The 23146-nt window shown below is 35.2% G+C and overlaps 1 protein-coding gene across 1 annotated transcript in view; it reads left to right on the forward strand.

Annotated features, from left to right (window-relative positions):
- PKHD1 (PKHD1 ciliary IPT domain containing fibrocystin/polyductin) overlaps nucleotides 1-23146 on the forward strand; it is a 611151-nt gene that overhangs the window by 195586 nt on the left and 392419 nt on the right. The window contains 1 exon segment of the mRNA XM_031964731.1: nucleotides 14482-14638. Within this exon segment, the coding sequence (XP_031820591.1) occupies nucleotides 14482-14638 (157 nt within the window).

Below are 23146 nucleotides of genomic sequence, written 5' to 3' on the forward strand. Positions count from 1 at the left end.
TTTGGAATAGGATAGAGAACATATTTTGGTTGGTTTGTCCCTCCCTGTAGGATGAAGCAAAATTGTCATAACTACATTAGCAAGGACCTAGGATTTTATTTACTATGGAAAAAATCCTTCTTCCTTACTCCTAGGAATGGAAAGAGATTATATGACTTTGTTTCTCCTACATAGTAGCAGATAAACAGGCTGATAGTAGGAGTAGCCCATGATAAAAAGGATGCTTTTAAATGCTCATTTATAGGAAGATGAACAAAGAAAGGATTATGTTATAATATTAGCAGATGACAGTAACACTTAATTCCTTTAAAAAATTAATTACAATTTCTCTGGTTAATTGCTGCTATACATGTGGAAAGGAAGCATAGTTTCTAAAGAACTGGACTTAGATTCAGAAGAACCTGAGTTCAAATCTTGCCTCTAACACTTGTTTTGTAACTTTTCCAAGGTGTTTGAATCTCTTAGCAACAGTTTTCTCATCCATAGAATGGGAAGAATAATAACATATACATCATAGGGTTGGTATATGGTTCAAGTGAGATAAAATATGGAAAGAACCTTGCAAAATTAGTAGCTATGTAACTGTTTAACTTCTTCACAGTATGGCACCAATCTACATTTTCAAGCTTATCATCATTCTCCTCCATGTATATATTCCATGGTCAAAGAAAACAAGAGGCCCTCTTGCAATTCTCATACATCAAACTCCATCTCTAATTTTTATAGCTTCTCTCTCACAAGTTCTTACCCCATACTTGTAGCATGCACCTTCTATACTTGTAATATGCTCCTTCCATTACTGTAATGTGCTTCTACCATACTTGCCCTGTGCTACTTCTTTACTTGTGATGTGTTCCTTTCATATTTAAAATGTGCTTCCTTATCTCTGCCTCTTAATCCCTAATTTCCTTTAACTGTCACTTTTGATTTGAATCTGTTCCTAATCTTGCTATCTGTTAGCAGCTGCTTCAAAATTATTTACTTTGTGTTTTATATATACTTTACATATATGGGTGTAAGTAAACTTTGTATGTATTTTGTAAATATAGTTATCTCTTCCACATTGTACTTTTCTCCAACATGGTTTTGACCAATCATAGTCTGGTATAAGAAATTAAATGGAAATTTTGGAGGAATTTTGTGGAAGCCCCAGATGATAATCAAAGGCCAGAAGATGACACAGAAAAAGTTACAAATAAAAATTAATAAATATATGTATTATATTAGATAATATCAATCCAAATTTTATAATAAAGTACTGTAAACACCACATTAAAATAAAGAAAAAAATCAGACAATCTCTGGTACTAAGGGAAGATAAAAAATTGTATAAAAATTTTCTACATCTCTGAGGCACTACACCCTAACCTCCACTATGTGGAAGAGATAACTGTACTTATGGCTGCACAGGTTGTTTCTTTCATATACGATATATATTCCTTAAAGTCAGTTTTGTTCTTCTTTTTTCACTACCTTGGCAGTGTCTGATACAAAACAGGTACTTAATAAATGTTTATTGATTGATTACTATACTTCAACATTTAAATAGACCCATAGATCTTCATGAATGCAAAGATTCTCCTTCATAATGTAGGTATGGTATATCAGTAATGCTCTTTGTTGCCATATTCAGGAAAGATGTTCATTATTCACTCAATAAATAAATACTATGTTCCAGGCACTGTACTACAATAAGGATATATGAATAAATAAATAAAATAACCAGGTTTCTGGCCAAAGCAGAAATAATTGCTATTTACACTTAATCTGAATCAATCAGGACTGAAGCAGTGACCAAAAGGGGCTTGGCCTAGGACCTTTTGGTGACCAATGAGAATTAGATTGGTTGTGGTTTAAGGGCAGGATCTTAAGAAAGAAATCTAGCTAGTAAACCCCAAGGTATCTTGGGAGGGTTCAGAGGTGCAAAAGAGAAAAAAATGCTTTTAAGAGCATCTGTAGGTTAGGATATGATAATCTATGTGGACAGATGGAGGAAAGAAAAAAAGGAAGGACAGAAGGAAGGAGGGAAGGGAGGGAGGGAGGGAGAGAGGGAGGAAAGAAGGAAGGAAGGATGAGAGGAAGGAAGGAAAGAAGAAAAGAAAGAAGGAAGGAGGGAAGGGAGGGAAGGAGGGAGGGAGGGAAAGAGGAAAGAAAGAAGTATGGGAGGAAGAAAGCATGGAAGGAATTCCGACAAACCAATAATTCCAGTTTGTAGGCCAGATTTACTCATAGAGGTTGTTGTTAGTCCTTCTTTCTTGAAGAGGACCATGACATCAGGGAGGTGGTGCCATGATACAAGTGAATTGAACTGGAGTGAGGGAGAGCTGTGCAAGGTCACTTGCCTACATAGTTTTAGGATAGTAATGTAGAAATTGGTGCGTTGGATAAAGTGGATAGAATTCCAGGCCTGCAGTCAGGAAGACTTTTCTTCCTGTGTTCAAATCTGACCTCAGACACTTTCTAGCAATATGACCCTGGTCATTTAATCCTGTTTCCCTGTTACTTCATCTATAAAATGAATTGGAGAAGGAAATGACAAACCATTCCAGTATTTTTGCCAAGAAAACTCCAAATGGTGTTACAAAGCATGGGGCATGACTGAAAACAACTTAACACAGTGTGAAAATGTTTGCAGTAATAACCAAAACCAAAACCACAAATGCTATCATTACCTAAAAAAGGCTATTGAGAGGACATTAGGACTCACCAATCTATCTACCAAACCAAGGAGGAAATTACCTAATGCCTAGAAGCCTCAATTTCCATATCTGTAAATAGGGACAATAATAGTTATAATACCAAACACATAGAGTTGTTTTAGCAACCATATGAGAGAAAGCATTTAACGTGCATTACAAATCTTAAAACAACATGTAGTTGTCAATTGCTATAATTGTTGTTGTTATTATAATTATCATCAGAAAGGATGACACAGTAGCAATTTGATCTTGGAGTTGGACTTGGATTGAAATTCTTCTGACACAAATCAGTTACGTTTCCATGAGCTGGTAACTTAATCTCTCAGTATTTTAACAATTCTTTAAGAGTTAACTTGTGGGCTTCTGATGTGCACTGTTGGATGGAATTTCCATAGTAGGAATTTGCTAAATTATGAAATCACAGGTCTGGACCAAATATTAAACATGTATCAAGAGTATCTTTGATTAAAGTATGGGAAAATTTTCACAGATAATTTTCTATAACAGGCTTTATCTTTAGGTTTATACTAGATCCCATTCTGAATATTATTTGTGGATTAAAAAAAATAAAATTTTAGATATGGTAGGGAAAACACAGTTGTAAAGTTTGTCTTCCAAAATATTGAATCCTATAGTATGTTAAGATCATCCACCGTTCTTTGGCAAATGATCCTCCAGAAATAATATTCTATCAGTGCCAAATGAGAAATAAAATGTGAGAATTTCTTACTAAAGATGTTTGTCAGTGTCATGAAGGTTGTCTAAATTTAAGAGACATTCTTTATGATGAGGATAAACATAAATGCTTCTAACCAGAAGGAAAAGTAGAACAGCTATCACTGAAAAGGATTGGGGTGGTAATTAAACTTTGAGCAGGATTGAAAGAGGAATCAGAAGAGTGGTATTCTAATTTTTTTTTTTTGGTAGGCAGCTAAGTGAGGCAGGACATTGCTTGGCCTAAGAGTCCTGCAAACCTGAGTTAAAATATTGCCTCAGATATTTATTTAACTGTGCAAAAGCCTCATAACCTGTTTTCCTCAGTTTCCTCAACTGTAAAATGAGGAAAATAATAGCATCTACCTCACAGGGTTGTTCTGAAAATTAAATGAGATTATATATATATATATATATATATATATATATATATATATATATATATCTCAGCTTTTATTTATTTATTTTATTTAGCTAATATAATGTTAATTAGTCTGTTTGGTCCTTCTTATTCAAGGATAAGGGGTTTGAAGTAGGAAACATCCTATAATAACCCTTTGTTTTAGATCTGACTTTGCTTTTGTTGATAATTATTAATAAAAATAAAAAAAGGAAAAGAAATGTAGGCTGAAGATGAATAAGTACCTAACTATAGTTAGAATAACACTATTCAGAGTTTGCATCAGTGTCAGCTAATATGCTGATAGAGGGATTTTTCACACTAGAATATCTCCACATGATGAAATTGCAGACCTGGGCCCCCAAATTTTTAATGTTAAGTATTTTTGGAGTGACCTTGATGAAAATATGAAGTTTTCATAAATAATTTTTATATCAAACCATATTATCAATCTTACACATCTGATTAAAAATGTAGACAATACAAGATTTCATTGAGATTATTATTTGATTTTTTTAAATCCATGTTAAATCTGTTTTGGCTCTGTCCTGTGCAGTGTTTTTTTATATACTGTGTTTTTATTAATGACTCAGATACTTAGTCATGGATATAGAATTTAATATGGCAATGACATAGAAGTCACATTAAATCTAATTTGCCAATGGCACAAAGTTGGACCAAACAGCTAATACCTCTGATGATAAAATCAAAACAATTTGTGAAGTTGGACCAATGACCATAACCATTAAGATAAAATGCAATAGGTTTAAATGTGAAAACCTGCACTTAGTTTTAAATTAAGAAAAAAAAGATCAGTAATTTACAAATAATTAAATAAATGCAGGAAGGGAAAGGCAACTTCATTGTAATACCTGTGCCAAAAGAGACAAAAAACAAACAGCAAAAAATAATGCCCCTCCTCCCCCAACAAACAAATAAACTCAGGCCATTTAATTGCTCACCATTTCAATATGATTCAATAGTGTGTTGCAGGATGTTTCAAAACAGAGGCTGGCTCACTATGGGATGTTTTTGAAGAAATTCCTACCCTAGAGTTAGACTGGATCACCTGTAAGTTCCCTCCTAATTCTGAGGTTCTGTGATTCTGATTTTGTAGTCTTTGTTTATTCCTTATATTTGGTAACATTAACTTTTGATTTCCCAACTTTGTTTCTTAATCTAGTAGCTATTCTTATTTCTTTTATGAGTTGCTTTTGCCTATACTTCCCAGGTCTAGTGTGCCCATATGATAGTCTCTACCATGTTATTTGTTATGGAAATATAATCTAACAAAATCACTGGGGAAAATGTGCTATTGAAGGGTACTAGAATTCTGAGACTAGGAAAGAAATTAATTTTGAGTCCCTTCTTGTTACTCTTCTTCCCCTAACTCCCTCTCCATCTGCCTCTTACTTCAATTATATTGATTCTTTCATTCTTTGAATGATGGGTCAGAATAGCTCACTTCCTTTTTTCTCTTCCCAGCACTGATTCATAGAATAAGTTCATAGATTTAGAACTAGAGACAACATTAGAAGTCATCAGATCCAATTGCCTTAGTTTACAAATGAGGAAACGGAGGTCTAGATAGGTTTAATGACTTACTGAGAGTCATTCAGCCAGGAAGTATTTGAAGTAGAATCCAAATCCATATCTTCCTGACTTTAACCTCAGGGTTCCATCTCCTTTGATGTCAACAACAACGACAACAGAAATGGTGTAGGGGATGCTAGTGGTACTGGAAGTAGTGCTAGTAATAGTGGTAATAGTCATAGTAATAACAAACGTTTAATGATAACTATATACAAAGCTCTTTATAAATATTATTCCATTTTGTCCTCACAATTCTGAGAGTTGGGGTAATTATCCTTATTTGTGGATAAGGAAACTGAGGTACACAGAGGCTAAAGTAACATGACTTGCCTAATGTGACACAATAAGTAAGTGAGGCCAAATTTAAATTTAGATTTTTGTGGCTCTAGGTCTAGTGCTCTATTCAGTGTGCTATCTAGCTATTGCCAGCCAATTCACATTGTCTCTCAATTAAAATATATTTCTATGCAACTTAACTCATATAGAATGTATCTAGCTACTGTAAGGGATTTTATATATATATATATATATATATATATATATATATCACAGTCTCTTATCTTACAGGTGATCATAATTTAACTAAGGAGACAATATTTGTTTGCATGAATATGAACAAAGTACTATACTAGCACTGGGGATTCTGTGAGAAAAGTTAGACAGTCCCTAATCACAAGGAGCTCACATTCTAATGGGGGAAAACATCAAATCATCAACAACAATGATGATGATGACTATAGGGACAATGACAACAACACTAACATTAATGTAGTGCTTTCTGTGTGACTAGCACTGTGCTAAAACACTTTACAATTATTTCATTTTTTTCCCTCATAACAAAACTTAGGAGGTAGGTGCTGTTATTATCTTCATTTTATAGATGAGGAAACTGAGGCAATTAGAAGTTGTGTTTTTTTTTTTTCCAGAGACACCTAGTTGAGAAGTGTCTGAGGTAGGATTTAAACTCATGTCTTTCTGTCTCCACAGTCTACTGCAGTACTAGCTGCCATATATGAAAGGTTTCATCTGGAAATCAAAAGGAGAGTTTTCATGGTCTTTAAGATATTGCAGAGCAAATGACAATGACTTTTTAAAAATGATTTTTACTGATGCAATCATAGCAATTTCTGATATTTAATCATTTGATGATACTAAGGATTTGGGGGGAAAAGACCTTTCTGCATCTTTAATAGTTGTGACTATATTACCCGAAGGAGCATTTGGCAGGATAAGATCCCATATTTCCCAAGATAATGTAGGTGCGTACTGTGCTGGAGGCATTAACATTTCCAGAATCCTGGAATTTCGCCCTCAGGTTCCAAGGTGAGATTCATCAAGATGGATATGATACTGGTTTGATTTGCCTGGCACATGTCTCTTGGGGGACTATCGGGAGAATCTGTGATCACCAGTGTAGAAATTACCACCACCAAGTCATCTCTGCATTAGTAGAAAAGTCATGGATGATTGCCTGAGACAGAAAGAGAGAGAGAGTCATTAGCTATCTTTGGTCCCATACCTAGCAAGTATGAGATGTAGGATCTAAGTCTGTTTTTCCTTTCCTCTAAACCAGAACTCTTTGTTCTGCTTCTGTTGTAATATAAAATAAGAAATAATTTAAGATGAAATGGACAAGTGTAAGTCAACAAGGTTTTAATAAATGCTTACTATGTGCCAAGTATTAGGAATTCAAATATAAGCAAAGAAAAACTTATACATAAAAGGAAGTTGAAAAGTTGGAGAGGAAAGCAAGGGAACGATACCTAGTACAGGATAATGATAGAGAATTCTGGAGGAGTGTGCCCTCCTGGGACATTAAGTGATGGCCAGTTTGGGTACCTTCCTTAAACAGAGCTTCTGGGAAAAGCCATATAATTAGAGGTAGGATGTTAGGGGAAAAGGGCATTACTGACTGGTGAGTTACAGGGCTAAAGTGAAATACAGATAGTGAGTACATGGGAGTTCAAAGAAGGAAAATTATACTTTATAATAAATAACTTTTAAATGCTATATTTTTGGAAATTAGGTAATGAATATTTAAAAACAAGCTTTTAAAATAGTATTTTCCATGTGTATTTTTCATGCCAACATGGAAATATGCTTTATGGTTTAAAAGCAAATTAATCTTTTTTTGTACTAACAGTTTGCACATGAGACATAGAATTAATATTAAGCATTCTTCTCTCTTTTCCATATTACTTTATTGTGTTATTTTAAAATAATCCTCAAGTCTTCAGGATATGCTTTCTGCTTTCAAACATTGGCTAGAATTAGAAGAAAAATACTGTTTATAAAAAATCTTCTTAAAATGTAGGTAGTGACCCCATATGGAATGAATGCAGGGGTCACAAAATTATGATTTATTATCAGTAAATGTTTGATTTATATATCTACTTTATATGCCTATATACCTGCATTCATGTAAAAATTTCTCAGGCAAAAAGGGCTGGCGAGTGGAAAAAAGTTTAAGAAGTTCTGCTTTATAGGATCCTTTACTAGTAGCTCTCTTAAAATCATCTTGGATTAGGTTCAGACTAACATAATCTAACTTTGTTAAAGAAAGGTTAGCTGCCTCAAGCATTTAGCTTGTAAATAATGACATACTTGCCACACCCTGGGTACTGCCAGATGGTTTGGTTGGCATCAAATTTAGCCATCAGAAAAAGAAAAGAGAAACTGTCCAAAAAGTAGATCATTCACCTCTAAAGAAGAAGTTCAGTAAGAGTCAGTCAGAGTCATTTTCAGTCACATCTGACTTTTCAGATTTGGTGTTTTCTCGGCAGAGATTACTGTAATGGTTTGACATTTTCTTCTCCAGCTCATTTTATAAATGAGGAAATGGAGTAAAATAGGGTTAAGTGACTTATCCAGGGTCACACAGCTAGTAAGTATCAGGGAGAGCCATCTTCCTGATTCCCAGCTTGGCACTCTACACTGAGCTACGGAACTGCCCATTAGAAATTTCTAAGCCAAGATGAGTTTTTGGTTGGTAGTAACTCACTTTCTTGTCTCAAAGTTACATTTAAAGAAGGATATTTTAGTCTTTCTTGAAAAATTGATGAAATTCCTTTTTGTGTTGTCCCTTTCAGAGGTCTTCTCAGTTTTGTGGGGGAATACTGGGTTACTGCTGGAAACAGAATCCCAAGAGAATGAAAGTGATACTTTAGTCTCTACCCTGAAAATTCCCTTTTGTCATTCTTGATATGTCCAGGTGGTTAGGAGCAAATGAATTGATAGGTGACTGAAAAACACCAAAATTTATGTTGTTATTTATGGAAAACACATTATGAGGAAAAGGTTCATAAAACTTTGAATTAGCACATAAATAGTGGTGAGAAATAATGGAGTAAAAATGACCATTAGAGAAGAGGAGGTAGAAGATACAAGTATGGTATCTGGTTCTCAATTTTTTCCCCCTTTTGTCATAATTGTGCTAAGTGAATACATTTAGAGTTGTTTATATCAATCAACACTTATATTCCTCCTCCACTCCAAAGAAGAGAACATGTAGTACTATTGCCAAATGGGAGCATAAATCTAAATTCTGTGAAACAAAGCCAGGTAGGTGGCACAGTGAATGTAGTTATGGACCTGGAGGCAGGAATATTAGAGTTCAAGTCTATAATTCTGTGGCCCTGAACAATTCACTTAATCTCTTTTCATTTAAATTTCCTCATCTCTAAAATGGGGGTAATAATAATAATTACTTCTCAGAGTTGTTATGAGGATCAAATGAGATATTTGTAAAGCACTTAGAATAATGCTTGGCATAAAGTAAGTGCTGTAAAAATATTAGTTATTATTTTTATTAAATGAGATATTTACAAAATGCTTAGCACAATGCCTAAATCATAATAAGTATTTAATAAATTCTATTATTTTTACATACATTGAAAGATTTATGTTTTTATTATGACAAATATAACTTCCACAATTTGCTTTTCATTGGAATAATAAATGTATTTCTATTTAAAAAGATGAAACTGAACAAGTAAATTATCTCTAGAATATTCTTTTAAAACATTTAGGTACATTTTGGTGTCTTATTAAGTTTTAAGTTATAATTAGTTTTAAGTAATGTTATTCTTCACTGACGTATAAAAATTATTGTTATGTCTGTTATGTACTCCTAAAATTCTAATAGATAGGTTAGAGGAATGATGTACAGTTTATTTTGATCTCAGAAAAGCATTCCACAAAGTCTCACCTGTTAATCTTATGAATAACATGAAAAGATGCAGGCAAGACAGTAATAATAGTTCATTTAGTTGACTTTAGAACTAGTTGAATCATTGAACCTGCGAACTCAGTCAGTTCTATATCCTGAAGACACGTAAGCTTTTTAAACAATACAGGTAAGCATAATTTTTTCTTGGGTCTTTTTTTTTGGGGGGGGGGGGAATACAGATTCATTTCATTATATCCCATGGCTTGTATAGAGCTTCTCAAAAGAATATAGCTAGTTCCAGAAATTCATAGGTTTGTTTACTATTATACAGATGATGGAAACAAAACTGTTAGCTCACAAACTCACACTGATATAAGCCATTGGTGGATTAAACTTCTTTATTAAATCTTTTTTTCCCCCCAAATGCATGTAAAACCACTTTTAACAATAGTTTTTTAAAAATAAATTTTGAGTTACAAATTTTCTCCCACTCTCTTTTCTCTACCCCTAAGACATCCAGCAGTTTGACATGGCTTATGTATATGCAGTTATATAAAGCATTTTTTTCCCCATATTAGCTATATTGTAAAAGAAAACACAGATTTCCCCTCCTTTCCAATAAAAACACCAAGAAAAATAAAGCAAAAAAAAAAAAAAAAAGCAGCTTGAAACTGCACTCAGTCTCCATTAGTCTTTCCTTTGGAGGCTGACAACATTTTTCATCATGAGTGCTTTGGAATTGTATAAATCTTTATATTGCTGAGAATGGCTGAATCATTCATGATTGATTGTTGGACGATAACATTGTACAGTGTTCTCCTGATTCTGCTCATTCCATTTTGTATCAGTTCACATAAATCTTTCCAAATTTTTCTAAAAACATCCTGCTTTGCTTTCAGAAAAACAACAACAACAACCTGAAAAGTCTTCTATGAATTCAAGCAAAATGAAGGGAGATATATAAAGTTATAGCAATGTTCTGGGATGACCAGCTATAATTGACTTTGCTAATCTCAGTAGTACAATTATCCATGATTACTCTGAAGGACTTATGATAAAAAATCCTATTCATACCCAGAGAAAGAAGTGATTGTGTCTGAATACAGATAGAGACAAAAAGAGAGAATGCTTCAATCTCACTTTTTAAAACTTAACTTTTTCATGAAGGTTTTTATTTTCATTAGGGTAGAGATCTATGTTTTCTTTCATAACTTGTATAACTTTACATGTGATTTCTTTATTGTGGGTGGGGATAAGAGAACCTAGGACTCAAAAATTTTAAAAACAAATGTAAAAATAATTGTTGTGAATGTAACTAGGGAAAATACTAAATAAATAAATAAAATACCAAAAAAAAAAAAAAAAGAAAATCCAAACAAAAATAACATAAAAGCATCCTGCTTGTCATTTTTTTTTATAGCACAGTAGTATTTCATCACAGATAAATAGAGCATTACCATGGCTTCATCAGTGAGTGCTCATCTTATCATGACAAAAATAGTCTTTTTCTTGGAGGGACAATCTATAAATATAAATATAAAAATATAAAAAATGGAAAATTATCTTAGAGAAAGGTACTCATATGGGCATTGAAGGAACCAAATACTTTTCCATATTCATTTTCTTGTCATAGGATTTTATTGGAGTCAGATAAGTTGGGTACAGATTATTTATGGAGGGCAAGAACTCTCCCTAGAAGGGAAAGTGTTCTTTAGGAGAAATCTACTCAGTATTACCAAATCATGTGTCAACTTATCAAAAAAATCTATTTGTACTTGGTGGCAATGATGGTGGGGTTTCGTCAGGTACATCACATCTGCCTTTTTTTGGTTGTTCAATCATTTTAGTCATATTTGACTCTTTATGAGCCCATTTTCATGGCAGAGACACTGGAATAGTTTGCCATTTTTCTCCAGTTTATTTTACAGATGAGGAAACTGAGGCAAATAAGATTAAATGACTTACACTGAAGTTACATAGCTAGTAAATCCCTGAGGCCATATTTAAATTCAGGAAGATGAATCTTCTTGACTCCAGGTCCTGTACTTTATCCATTGTCACTAGTTGCTCCACATCCTGCCTGTTTTGACAGCTGAGCTACAGGAAATTCTTAAGTATTATAATGCTTACTCCAAGGAAAGGAATAGAAGAAAGGATATTTAGAGATAGAGTTGGGGTAAAAATTTCCAGAGAAGTAAACAATCAATAATTTTGAAAGTGTGATAAGTTTTATAAAGTTTAGAACTTTTATACAGGTTATAGATACTTTGTGGTTCAGTGTTAGGCAATACCACTATATCTTTTTTATCCAGGATCCATTGCAAATAGAGACTCAGCACTGTATCACATGCACACACAAACATTTCCTTGCTTTGCTTATTGTCCCAATTTTCTGATCAATGGCTTTTTTCAAGATAACTGGTGGTGTTGCCACTCCATTTAAAGTGACATGGGAGATTTGCAGATATTGCACATTCCCTAAAGTTCAGAGAAATACTGACATATTGAAGGAAGAAAACAAATGGCACAAACTTCTTCTCTAAGGCAGGAAAGTTTCAGCATGTTGGTTTTGCAAAACTTTAACTATTTATTTGGAGTTTAGTTCAACAGAATTCATGGACTAATCAAGGACTGAATATGTTATGAGTCTTCCTTGTATTCCCTACAATGTGTTCTTGGGAAAATGATTTTTTAACTTGCAAAATGGGAGTGAAGTAATTAATTTATCCAAAGGTAGACACAAAAACATGTTCCAAGCACCTTGAGATCTACTGAGGAAGAAGCAGATCACATGACTGTATGTTCTGTGAATTTTAAATTGTGTCTTATTCACAGAGATAAGTCGGGTGGGGAAACTGGAAAATTGAGCTAAGATGTTATATTCAAAAGAAGCCTAATTTAGAGGGATTTGACAGCACTTGTACTTTTTCAGCAGCATAGAAACAATAACATTTGCCAGCATCTTCCTCCTGCTTCTCCTCCTTTTCTTCCTCCTCCCCCCTCTTTCTTCCCCTCCTTCTCCCTCTCCTTCTTCTTCTCCTTCTCCTCCTCCTCCTCTTCTTCTCTTCTTCCTCTTCCTCCTTCTCCCCCCTCCTCCTTCTCCTCCTTCTCCCCCTCCTCCTCCTGCTCCTCTTCCTTTTCCCCCTCCTCCTCTTCCTTCTGCTTCTCCTTTTCCTCCTCCTCTTCCTCTTTCTTCTCCTGCTTCTCTTTTTCCTCTTCTTTATGCTCCTCTTCCTTCCTCCTCATCTTTTCTCTCTTCCTTCTCCTTTTTCCCCCTCCTCTTCCCTCTCCTTTTTGTCTTTCTTCTCCTTCTCCTGCTTTATCTCTTCCTCATTTTTTTCTTCTTTCCTCCTTCTCCTCCTCCGTCCTTCTTCCCCCCTCCCAGCGCTGTGTGTGTATCTCCATCTGTCTCTGTCTCTGTCTGTATATGTCTCTAATTGTCTCTGTTTTTGTTTTTCTGTCTCCCTTGTCTTTCCTCCCTCCCTTGCCTTCCCTCCCTCCCTTTCTCTCTCATCCAGGGCTGCATAGCTAATAAATATTCAAAGTGGGGATTTCAACCAAGATCTATTATTCCATATGTTAGACAACTTATATGTTCTGATATCTATTGTTGCTTCCCCCTTCTTATATTGGTTTCCCTGGATTATCCAGACTGGAAGTATGATATTGAATCATAGCCTGATCACACTGGTGATCAAAACAGAAGCTTCATCCTGCTCTGATCTGACATGGGTTGATTCTCTCCTCCTTAGGCAACATGGTGGCCCCTTCACGAAGAGATTTACCAATCTGATACTGGATTAATTTAGACATATGGTTGGCTTTAAGCTCTCTCGCAGTTCAGAACTTCTAAGCCCCAGTGATCCACTAGCCTCTGCCTTCTCCAGAAGCAGGGATTACAAATGTGTACCAACACATTCAGCTAAATGGTTTGTTTTCACAACACCAGCATTTCCTATGTAACTTTCCTTCTTCCTAGAGAGGTATCCCTTCTATCAAAGAATAAAAATAATTGAAAAACTCTGACATCATATGCAATATTCCTCATCCATGTTGTCTGTACTTGACAAAGATTGCATGGAAGTACATTTTCATGGAGGGCTTTTGATTCAGAAAAAATTAAAGTTCTGAGAGGTAGAGATAAGATGGGGAGGGGTAGCTGGTGATTTGTTCTTTCTACCTTTATATCTCTGCCTCTCTTTTTGCTCTTCTCACTGATAATATTCCAGGCTGTTTGCTTGTCATCCTGAAGTCAATCAGTTATTTGTCTGTATGGGTTTTGTTCAGCACTACTGAATGAACCAGAGAGGAAAAAGCAATAATAATACCAAATAAGGTACAATTGGAGGATGGGGGTGGGGAAGCACTTGAAAAGAGGAATGTCTCTATAAAATAGGGACACTTGGCAGTAGAATCAGTGAAAAATGATAGCAATTATATAAAGCAAAATGCCACCCATCAAGCAGAACATTTTAATTCTCACTATTCTCAGCTATTTATTACTTTTTTGCACAAGACTCAATACATGTTCCTCAAAATAAGATAAAATAAAACCTTTAGATCCATCTCTACCACTATTAGATAGGAAGAGATCCTCTGTTGAGAATAAAAATAAGAAACACTCCCCATATAACATTGTAAGTTGATAAGGGCCAAAATTGTGTTGCGGTACATGAACTTGTATTGGGCATTTTCAGGTTCAATTTCACTTTACTCTCTGCTTTGACGGGTGGAGAAGAAAAAGGAGGGAGGAGTGATTCATAGTGTCAAAGAATTTGTACTTGATTTTAATTTTCTGGTCTGTTCCAGATCCACAAGTGCACCTTCTCCGACAGAAACACCCATACTCCTTTGATTTTTATTGGAAAACCAAATTTTTAAAAATTAAATGACTTTCTCTTTTCTAGGACCACTTTCATGTACAGGTCTGTCGTAGATGGTCCAGAGCTTATAGTTGGATTCCCCAAAGTCGACCACAAGATGGCGACAACGTCACAGTGGAGAGCGGTCAAACCCTGCTACTTGACATCACTACTAGTGTTCTCAGTATGCTGCATATTAAAGGTCTGTAGAGTTGGGGGGGTAGGCGGTATTTTTATGATTTTAATTTTCTCCATGTGAGCCAGGGGGTGGGAGTTACTTTTAATTTTTTTTTTTTTTAAGGTGAAGGACTTAATTGAATTCTTCCGTCCAGGAGAATGGTCCAAAGTGTGTGGGGAAACTGGGAAGAGGAGCAGCCTGCTTTTTGATTCCAGAGATGAGGTCCCAGGGGCATCAAAGTTAGGAGCCCCCTTCCTGAGTCTCTGGAGCTCACTGTCTCTTTAGTTTCACTTTTCAAGGACAAGAAAATCAATGTGGGCAGCATCCTTAAATAGTGCCATTGTTTCCCAGAAAACACTGTGGACATGCCTATCTTAGATGGCTCCCACAACATAGCCGGAGACCCTAAAATTAGATAGTATTGCTGCCTTTGAAATTCTCTGCCAAGAGAACAACTTCCTCCTGCCTTTACTCTGTTGAGGTTTTGATTTCTTGATCCCATAAAAAAAGCAAATAAGTATGCTTCCGTATTACAAAATGAGCAACAGAACTTAGGAGACTAGAAACTTGGAAGAGTATGAGAATGTAAAGTTGAATTCAGTCACTGCCTCTCCTAAAGCCTCCTTGTGATTTTTGCCTCCTTGTGCCTCAGTTTTCTCATCTCAGTTATATAAGTATCTATATATATAGATAGATAGATAGATAGATAGATAGATATCTGCCTGCCATTTTGAAGAATAGTTATTCAAAATGTCTTGAATCAATTAAATGTCATTTTTATCAATAAATATCTATTAAGGACCCATTCTGTGCCAGGTACTGGATTAGACTCTGGAGATACAATGACAATATTGAAACAGTCCTTGCCTTCAAGGACCTTACATTCTTTATGAAATGCTGGCAGATAAAAAAAAAAATGCTTGGGAAATTTGGTTGATTATGACAACATGATAAAACTAGGACCCAGGTATGAGGTTTTAATATACTCATATGCAGTACTTATGAAAATATTTGCATTCTGTATAATATGTAAAGCCGTAGTCATCGCTAAAAGATTTAAATATAGCCTATATGGCAAGTGATTTTTATCAATTTATGTCCTTAAAACTGTGATATTCTTAAATAACAAGTAGATTTTTTCAGCCAAGCTGGTTAATGAGACCTCATTAGGACAACCAAAGAAATCTGCCAGCTTGAGTTCTGGCCCTTCCTCTTTTTGCAACCCTCTGCATATGTATAGCCAGTGGCTAAGGGATTCTTGCCTTGTTGACAGCTGCCCACTGCCTAGGGGCTATATATGATAGAGTTAAGTGACCCCCTGGAAACTGCAGTTCAGAGAAAAGAAAGTCTGTTGAGACCCTTAGCCACAGGGCTCTTCCTTTTAAAGAAGTATAATCCCTCCAAAGGGTATGGGTGACTTCTGGAGTTCAAGCATCTCTGGATTGCATTTAGGGAGCTATTTGGGAGAAGTTTTTCAATCAAAAGTTGCCTAGTCATGTTCCGATTTGACAACCAAATTCAGATGAAGTGAAAGAAGAAAGGGGATGTGTATAGGAGAGATGGGGAGAGGGAGGGAAGAAGGGAGAGAGGCAGAGGGAAAGGAGAGGGGAAAGGAGAGAGGGAGACAGAGAGAGACAGAGGCAGACAGAGACACAGAGAAAGAGATGGAGAGAAAGAGAGACAGAGAAGCAGAGAAACAGATACAGAGAAGACAGAAGTAGAAAAAAAATAAAAAAGGTCAGGAATGAGGAACCAGGGAAATATTGAAAAGAACTGTAATTCACCTTTGTCTCTAATTCTTTTCAATTTCAAATTCAGAGATAAATGAAATGTTCCCCAAATAGACTGTGATCAGACTAAGAAGTTTGGGGATCTCATGAAAGGGAAATGAAATAATTAGTGAACTGAAGTTGGAAGGAATGCAAAAAAATAGGGGAAAGTGGAAAGGTGGAAACCAGATATAGGAATGTAAAGAACAGAAAGAATTCTGATATTTTATTATAGAAATAGGTAGAATCATAATATCATGGTCATTGCTCTCTGACTGGAAGCAAGCATGTGGACTTAATCCAATCTTCAGTAAATGGTCAGAGCTGTTCTAAGCACTGAGGGGTGACACAAGAGAAATATATGTCACTTGTCTTAGGTTACTTATAATGTCAAGGGAGAAGGCAAAACACACAAACATGATTCTGGTAAAGAATGATACAAGACAGCTAATATTCAAATGCCTATGTGTGTATCAAGAAGATAAATGCTAATAGTAATAATAATAGCTAATATTTATATGGTGTTTGAAAACTGCCTAATAGATATTTTGTCTTCACAACAACCTTGGAAGATAGGTGCCATTATTATCCCCATTTTACAGATGGAGAAACTGATGAAGACAATGATTAAATGTCTTTACCTGTCATCACAGGGCTAGCAAATGTCAGAGACTAGCTTTTAAGTCAGGTCTTCTTGATTCAAAAACTGGCATCTCTATACTATACCAATTATTTGCTCTACATATAACTATATGGAGTTGATACATGAGCCAAGAGTAGTCTAAGGAGCAAGCAGAGGGGCAGATTTGAGTTAGGCCTTGAAAGATTCTTAGGATTTGGATAGATAGAGAGACAACCAGAAAGCATATAATCAGAGTGTTAGATAGTTTATTATTTAAAGTGAAGAATAAGGTGGAAGGAAGATTTGAGCTCTGATCCTGTCTCAGGTACTGACTAGCTATGTGACCCTGTAAAAACTTGATCTCTGTTTTCTCAAAGTAAAAATAAGAATAATAATAGCACCAACTTCACAGAGTTGTTATGAGGATTAACTGAGCTAATATATGGAAATACTTTACAAGCTTTAAAACGTCATATAAATGTTAGCTGCTATTATTATTATTCTAGAAGAGAGCTTGTTTATTATGGATCACTTAGCTGGCTCAGTGGACAGAACACTAGTCCTGGTGTTTGCAAGACCTGAGTTCAAGTCTGACCTCAGACATTTACTAGCTGTGTGATTTTGGGTAAATCATTGTAACCTCTGCCTCAGTTTTTTCAGCTGTAAAATGGGAACGATAATAATACCATCTACCTCCCAATATTGTTATGGGAATTAAATGAAATAATATTTTGTAAAGAGATAAGCACAGTACCTGGCACATGATAAATAGCATACAAATGTTTATTATTAGTATTATTATCATTATCTAGTTCAGTCTTTTCATTTTACAGATGATAAAACCAAGGGTAAGTGATTTACTTAAAGTCATGCAGTTATTGAGATTTGAATCCTGGTTTTCAAATTCTGAATCCATAATTCTTTCTATTACACCATGGTGCTTCCACTACACTGTGCGTGTGTGTGTGTGTGTGCGCGTGTGCACGAGCATATATACTAACTATTCATAAGACATGGCAAATAATTATGTCATAGATCTACAAATAATACTTTAAAAGAACAAAGAAAACAAGAAAAATGCATTTCCCAAATCAGACTGACACAAAATACTCTAGTTATAGATATCTATCATGTTTTGGTAATTATAAGATATAGTAATGGAAAGAACCTCTTGAGATCATATTGGCCATTCTTCTTTCTCTAAGCAGGAATTCAGGTGAACCATTCCACATATAAGACTATCTATTGTCCTATCCTTAAAGATTTATAACTTTTCTTCATTTTCCAATCCTTATAGTCCCTCTGGCTTTTCCTTGTAGCTATTGTGTTTAAATTCACTTCCCTAGTTCTAATTCAAAATTTACTCAGTTACCATCACAGCCAGTCATGTATTTGAAGAGTCTTGCTTCTCACATAGTCACTTGTCACTTGTCAGTCTTCTGTTCTTTAGCTAAGCATTTGTCTTCTTTAAACTCAATATTAGGCACATCATTTCCCTTCAAGGTCCATCTGCTTAGACCTTTGGCCATTTTAATTATTCCTCTTTAGACAGTGCTGATACACAACTGGGGAGAGTTGCAGAGAAGAAAGAACTTAAAATGGATTTCAATGTAGTTCATTTATTGTGTCTCCTACATTTCAGGTGCTCTCCTAAGTACTTGGAGAAGCAGAGGCAAAAATGAAATAGTTTCTGCTTTTAAGAAGCTTATATTTTATTGAGTGGAACACAAAAAAGTTAACAGAAAAGAAATATAAAGTAGTTGCAGTAGGGTAGAGTAGAAGTAAATCCTAAGAACCGGGAAAAATAAGTAAAGACTTCTTATAAGAAAACATGTAGCAGCTAGGTGACTAAGTGCCTAGAATCAAAACAAATTCATTTTCCTGAGTTTAAAATCAGATGCGTCCTAACTACATGCCCTTGGGCAAGTTACTTTAATCATATTTGTCTCAGTTTCTTCATCTGTAAAATAGACTAGAGAAAGACACAGCAAGCCATTCCAATTTATTTATCAAGAAAACCCCCAAAAGAATCATGAATGACTGAAAAATGACAAACAACAAGAGGAGGAAATACTTGAATTAGACTTCCATAGGAACCAAGCTTTGGATTTTAAGAGATGAAGATCATGTGGGAAGAAAATTCTAGACATGTGGAACCTGTCTGTGAAAAGATATTGTTGCAATTAGCAGAGTGGAAGATTGAGTCATATATGAATAGAAAATATAAGAAAATCTCAGGATTGATTCAAATGGTACTCCTTTAAATGGGATGGCTCTATAGAGGCATTTTCAAAATTTAATTAGCCTGATCCTATGATAATATTTGGTAGTAAAAGTTATTACATCTGGCATTCAAATATTTCTGGTTGGTAATGTTCATGGCAGAGCCATGAAGTTTAAGGAATAGAAGAAATAACAGATCCTCATTTCTGTGCCTATGAAAATTATTTGGACTAAACTCTTGAGATAAGGAATTCCTAATGAAGAATGAAGAATGAAGAATGAAGGAATTCACAGAGAATTGAATTTTTTGTTGTTTAATCGCTACAATGCATGATCATATATGGAGTTTCCTTGGTAAATATTCTTGAGTAGTTTGCCATTTTCTTCTCTAGCTCATTTTACAGATAAAGAAACTGAGACAAAGTGACTTGCTCAGGTCACACAGCTGGTAAATATCTGAGGCTAGATTTGAACTCGGGAAGATGAGTCTTCATGCCTCCAGATTCAGCACCATATCTACTGCACCACCTAGCTGATTAACGTAGTGTGTATCAGTTACCCATCTTAAGCATTTTATAAATATTATCTCACTGGATTTTTACAAGAACCCTAGGAGGTAGGTGCTTTTATTATCCCTTTTTTACAGGTGAAGAAACTGAGGCAGACAGAGGTTTAAACAACATTCCCAGAATCACACAGTTAATGGGTCTGTGGTCATATTTGAACTCAGATCTTTCTGCCTTCAAGTTCAATGCTGTCTATTTTATGCTACCTAGTTATCTAATCTCTGAACATTAAACTTTTACTATGCCAGAGCAGGACTTCTTAAACTTTTTCCACTTATGATTCCTTTTTCCTTGAGAAATTGTTATGTGACCCCAAGTATATAGATATATAAAATAGACATACAAATCAAACATTTACTGATAATAAGTCATAATTTCATGACCCCCACATGTGGGGGTCTAGAGTTTTTCAAAAGAGTTGATTTATTTTTGTTTGGATTGTAATTTGGTTATGAGAATAGACACAAAGGGACACAAAGAGTCTTCTATGGAGGACTCAGAGTATATGGTGCTGAGGAGTCCAGACTATGGTGAAGTAAATCAGGCTAACACAGTAGATCCACAAGTGGGAATCTCAGCATTTGGGGAAAATTCAATGAGGTTACCCTCAGTACAAGTAAACTCTGGAAGAGTCAGACTGACTATTATTGTTCTGGAAACTGGAACTCCTTCCTCCTAGAAATGCTGCTGCCCTTTTACCTCTTCCTGGGCCCTAATTTTCCCCAATTCCTTTTGAGAATCAACTAGTCAGTCAAGCAATAAGCATTTATCAACTGCCTACTGTGTGCCAGGAAATATGTTAGGTTGTGGAATGTAAAGCTTTGGAAGACTAATGAGGCACAGGGCTAGAGATCTCAAGGTACCTGGGTAAAGAAGTCCAAATTGCCATCTCGTTTACATATTTAATTGTGTGAAAGGGACACAGATAAAAATATCATGATAGTGAAATCAGTAACAATTCTTGAATATAGACAAAATAAACAAAACTGGGTAATGAGAAGATCAAAGGATACAAAAAGTTCTCATAATTTATCATGGTAAGTCCTGGGATATAGTCTTAACCTTTTAAATTGGCAAGAAGAATTACTCCTAGTTATATCCTCTAATTGTAAAACATGACCCAAAGTTTCCTTGAGGGTAAGGATTATTTCATTTTTTTTTTTTAGCATATGCCTGACACATAGTAGTCACTTAATGAATGCTTGCTGATTGATTAATTGATAATAGGTCATAGATTTAGATAGTACTGTTGTTTTAGGAATGTCAAATTGCTTAAAAGAGATATTACATCTCTGAGGTGCTATTTAAGCCTTAGCATGCTTATTTGAATGATTACATACATGTAAGAGTGGAAGGATCAGAGGCCATTCAATCAAAAACTCATTTTATAGGTAAGAAAAAATAGGGTTGAGGGAGTTAAATGACTTATCTAAGATCATTTGGTAGGATGTTTCAGAGATGGAATTGGAAGCCAACTTCCCTAACTCTGGAGCTAGTATTATTTTTCCTTTATCAAACTTTCTTCACTGCTGTCTTTTATTGCCTTTTAAATGGATGGTAGCAGACAAGGAGTACCTCTCTCCAAAGTCCAAATCTAATGTCTCATTAAGTCTTGCAGGTGATCCTGCATTCTCCAAGGTTCCTCCAATAGAATGTTATGAAAGATCTTGTTGAATTGTACACAAATGAACTAGTCTTTTGGAATATGGTTATTATCTTATTTAAAACAATTAATAAGAGACTCATGGGAATTCTTATGTCACTATTTAAGTTTGACACCATTGAACCAGATAATCTAAAGCTTCCCGCCTTAAGTCTATGATTTCACATATAAAGAGCATGACTGGTCTTGGTGACTTCTGATTCTTAGAGACTTTTCCCCCCTCTTTTCTTCACAACCTCTCCTCCAGATTTCTGGTTCTATCTTGCTGAAATTTGTAGGTAATTGATTGGTTTTGTTTTCTGTTCTGGCCAGAAACTCTGAGGGTCATTCCCTTTCAGATTAATTCTTTATGAAGGCAAATTAGGCCATCTTTTGCCTCAGTTCTTACCTAGTCTTTAACCACTGTGTGGTTGCCTCAGACAAACTGAGACCTGGGCAAGATCTTAGCTTAAAAAAGCCAAAGTCTCCCATTGCATCCTTACCCATTGCTGGTCATCCTCACCTATGTCTTGTCACTGGACCCCAATGATTCTGGAGGAAATAGTGAGGATGATGATTTTGCACAGTTTTGCCTTATTTAAATCCAATTCACTTGCAAATCAGCACATCATCCTACTGAACAACAACAAACAACAATAATCTACTAAGTTTTATGACTATATGTAATGTGAATATGTATGTTATCCATCAATAATCTTCTCCCAAAATCTACTGTTTATTATGATGGAAGAGAATCCCTTTGCAATGATATGACAATGATATCATATCTGTCATATGGTATGTATTGGGGTTGCTAAGTGGCACAGTGGATAGAATGTCAGGCCTGAAGTCAGAAAAACTCATCTTCCTGAATTCAAATCTGGGCTCAGACATTTGTTAGCTATGTGACTTTGGACAGGTCACATAAGCCTGTTTACTTCAGTTTTCTTATCTGTTAAATGAACTGGAGAAAGAAAATGGCAAGCCACTCAGAATCTTTGTCAAAAAATCTCAAATGGAATCATGAATAATTGGATTTAGCTAAAAAATGGCTTAACAAAAATCATGTATATATCAAATTAAAAATGTATGAGGAAATGAAGTTTGTCTGTGAATTTTATATGTCTACCTTTGAAAAAATGTCTTCATTAATGAATAGTGTCTTTTAGTATCCATAATGCTTATCATAGTACCTGCCACATAGTAGGTGCTTAGTAAATGTTAAAATGATTGATTAATTAAAGAGCCCACTCATGTACACTCTTGGCTCTGGTTAATAATTGCCTTTTTTAAAATATCTCCATTAATTCCCCTATTTCTCTCCAATACATGTATAAGTGTTTTATAAAGGCTATATGATTCCTCTTTGCGATGATTTCCATCACTATCATTGTCACCTATACTCCATCTTTTTATCTGCCTTTCTCCACCACATTGCATCATAAAACTAATTGAATGGGATTTTATTTAATTTTTCTGAAGAAATATACCTTCAGGCAGAGTACAAACATGAAAAAATGCCAAATCAAAAGTTATTTTTAGAAGGTTTTAACCATTGAAAGATAGGATGTTGTAAAGGATAAATCTTTCCTTTTTTCACTAGGAGCTATACCTTTATTGAAGAGGGACAGCCAGGTAGTGTAGTGGATAAAGTGCCAGGCCTGGCGACAAAGACCTGAGTTCAAATTTGGCCCTAGATGCTTACTAGCC

The sequence above is a fragment of the Sarcophilus harrisii genome, chromosome 4, assembly GCF_902635505.1.
Source record: "Sarcophilus harrisii chromosome 4, mSarHar1.11, whole genome shotgun sequence".
In the NCBI taxonomy this organism is placed as follows: domain Eukaryota; kingdom Metazoa; phylum Chordata; class Mammalia; order Dasyuromorphia; family Dasyuridae; genus Sarcophilus; species Sarcophilus harrisii.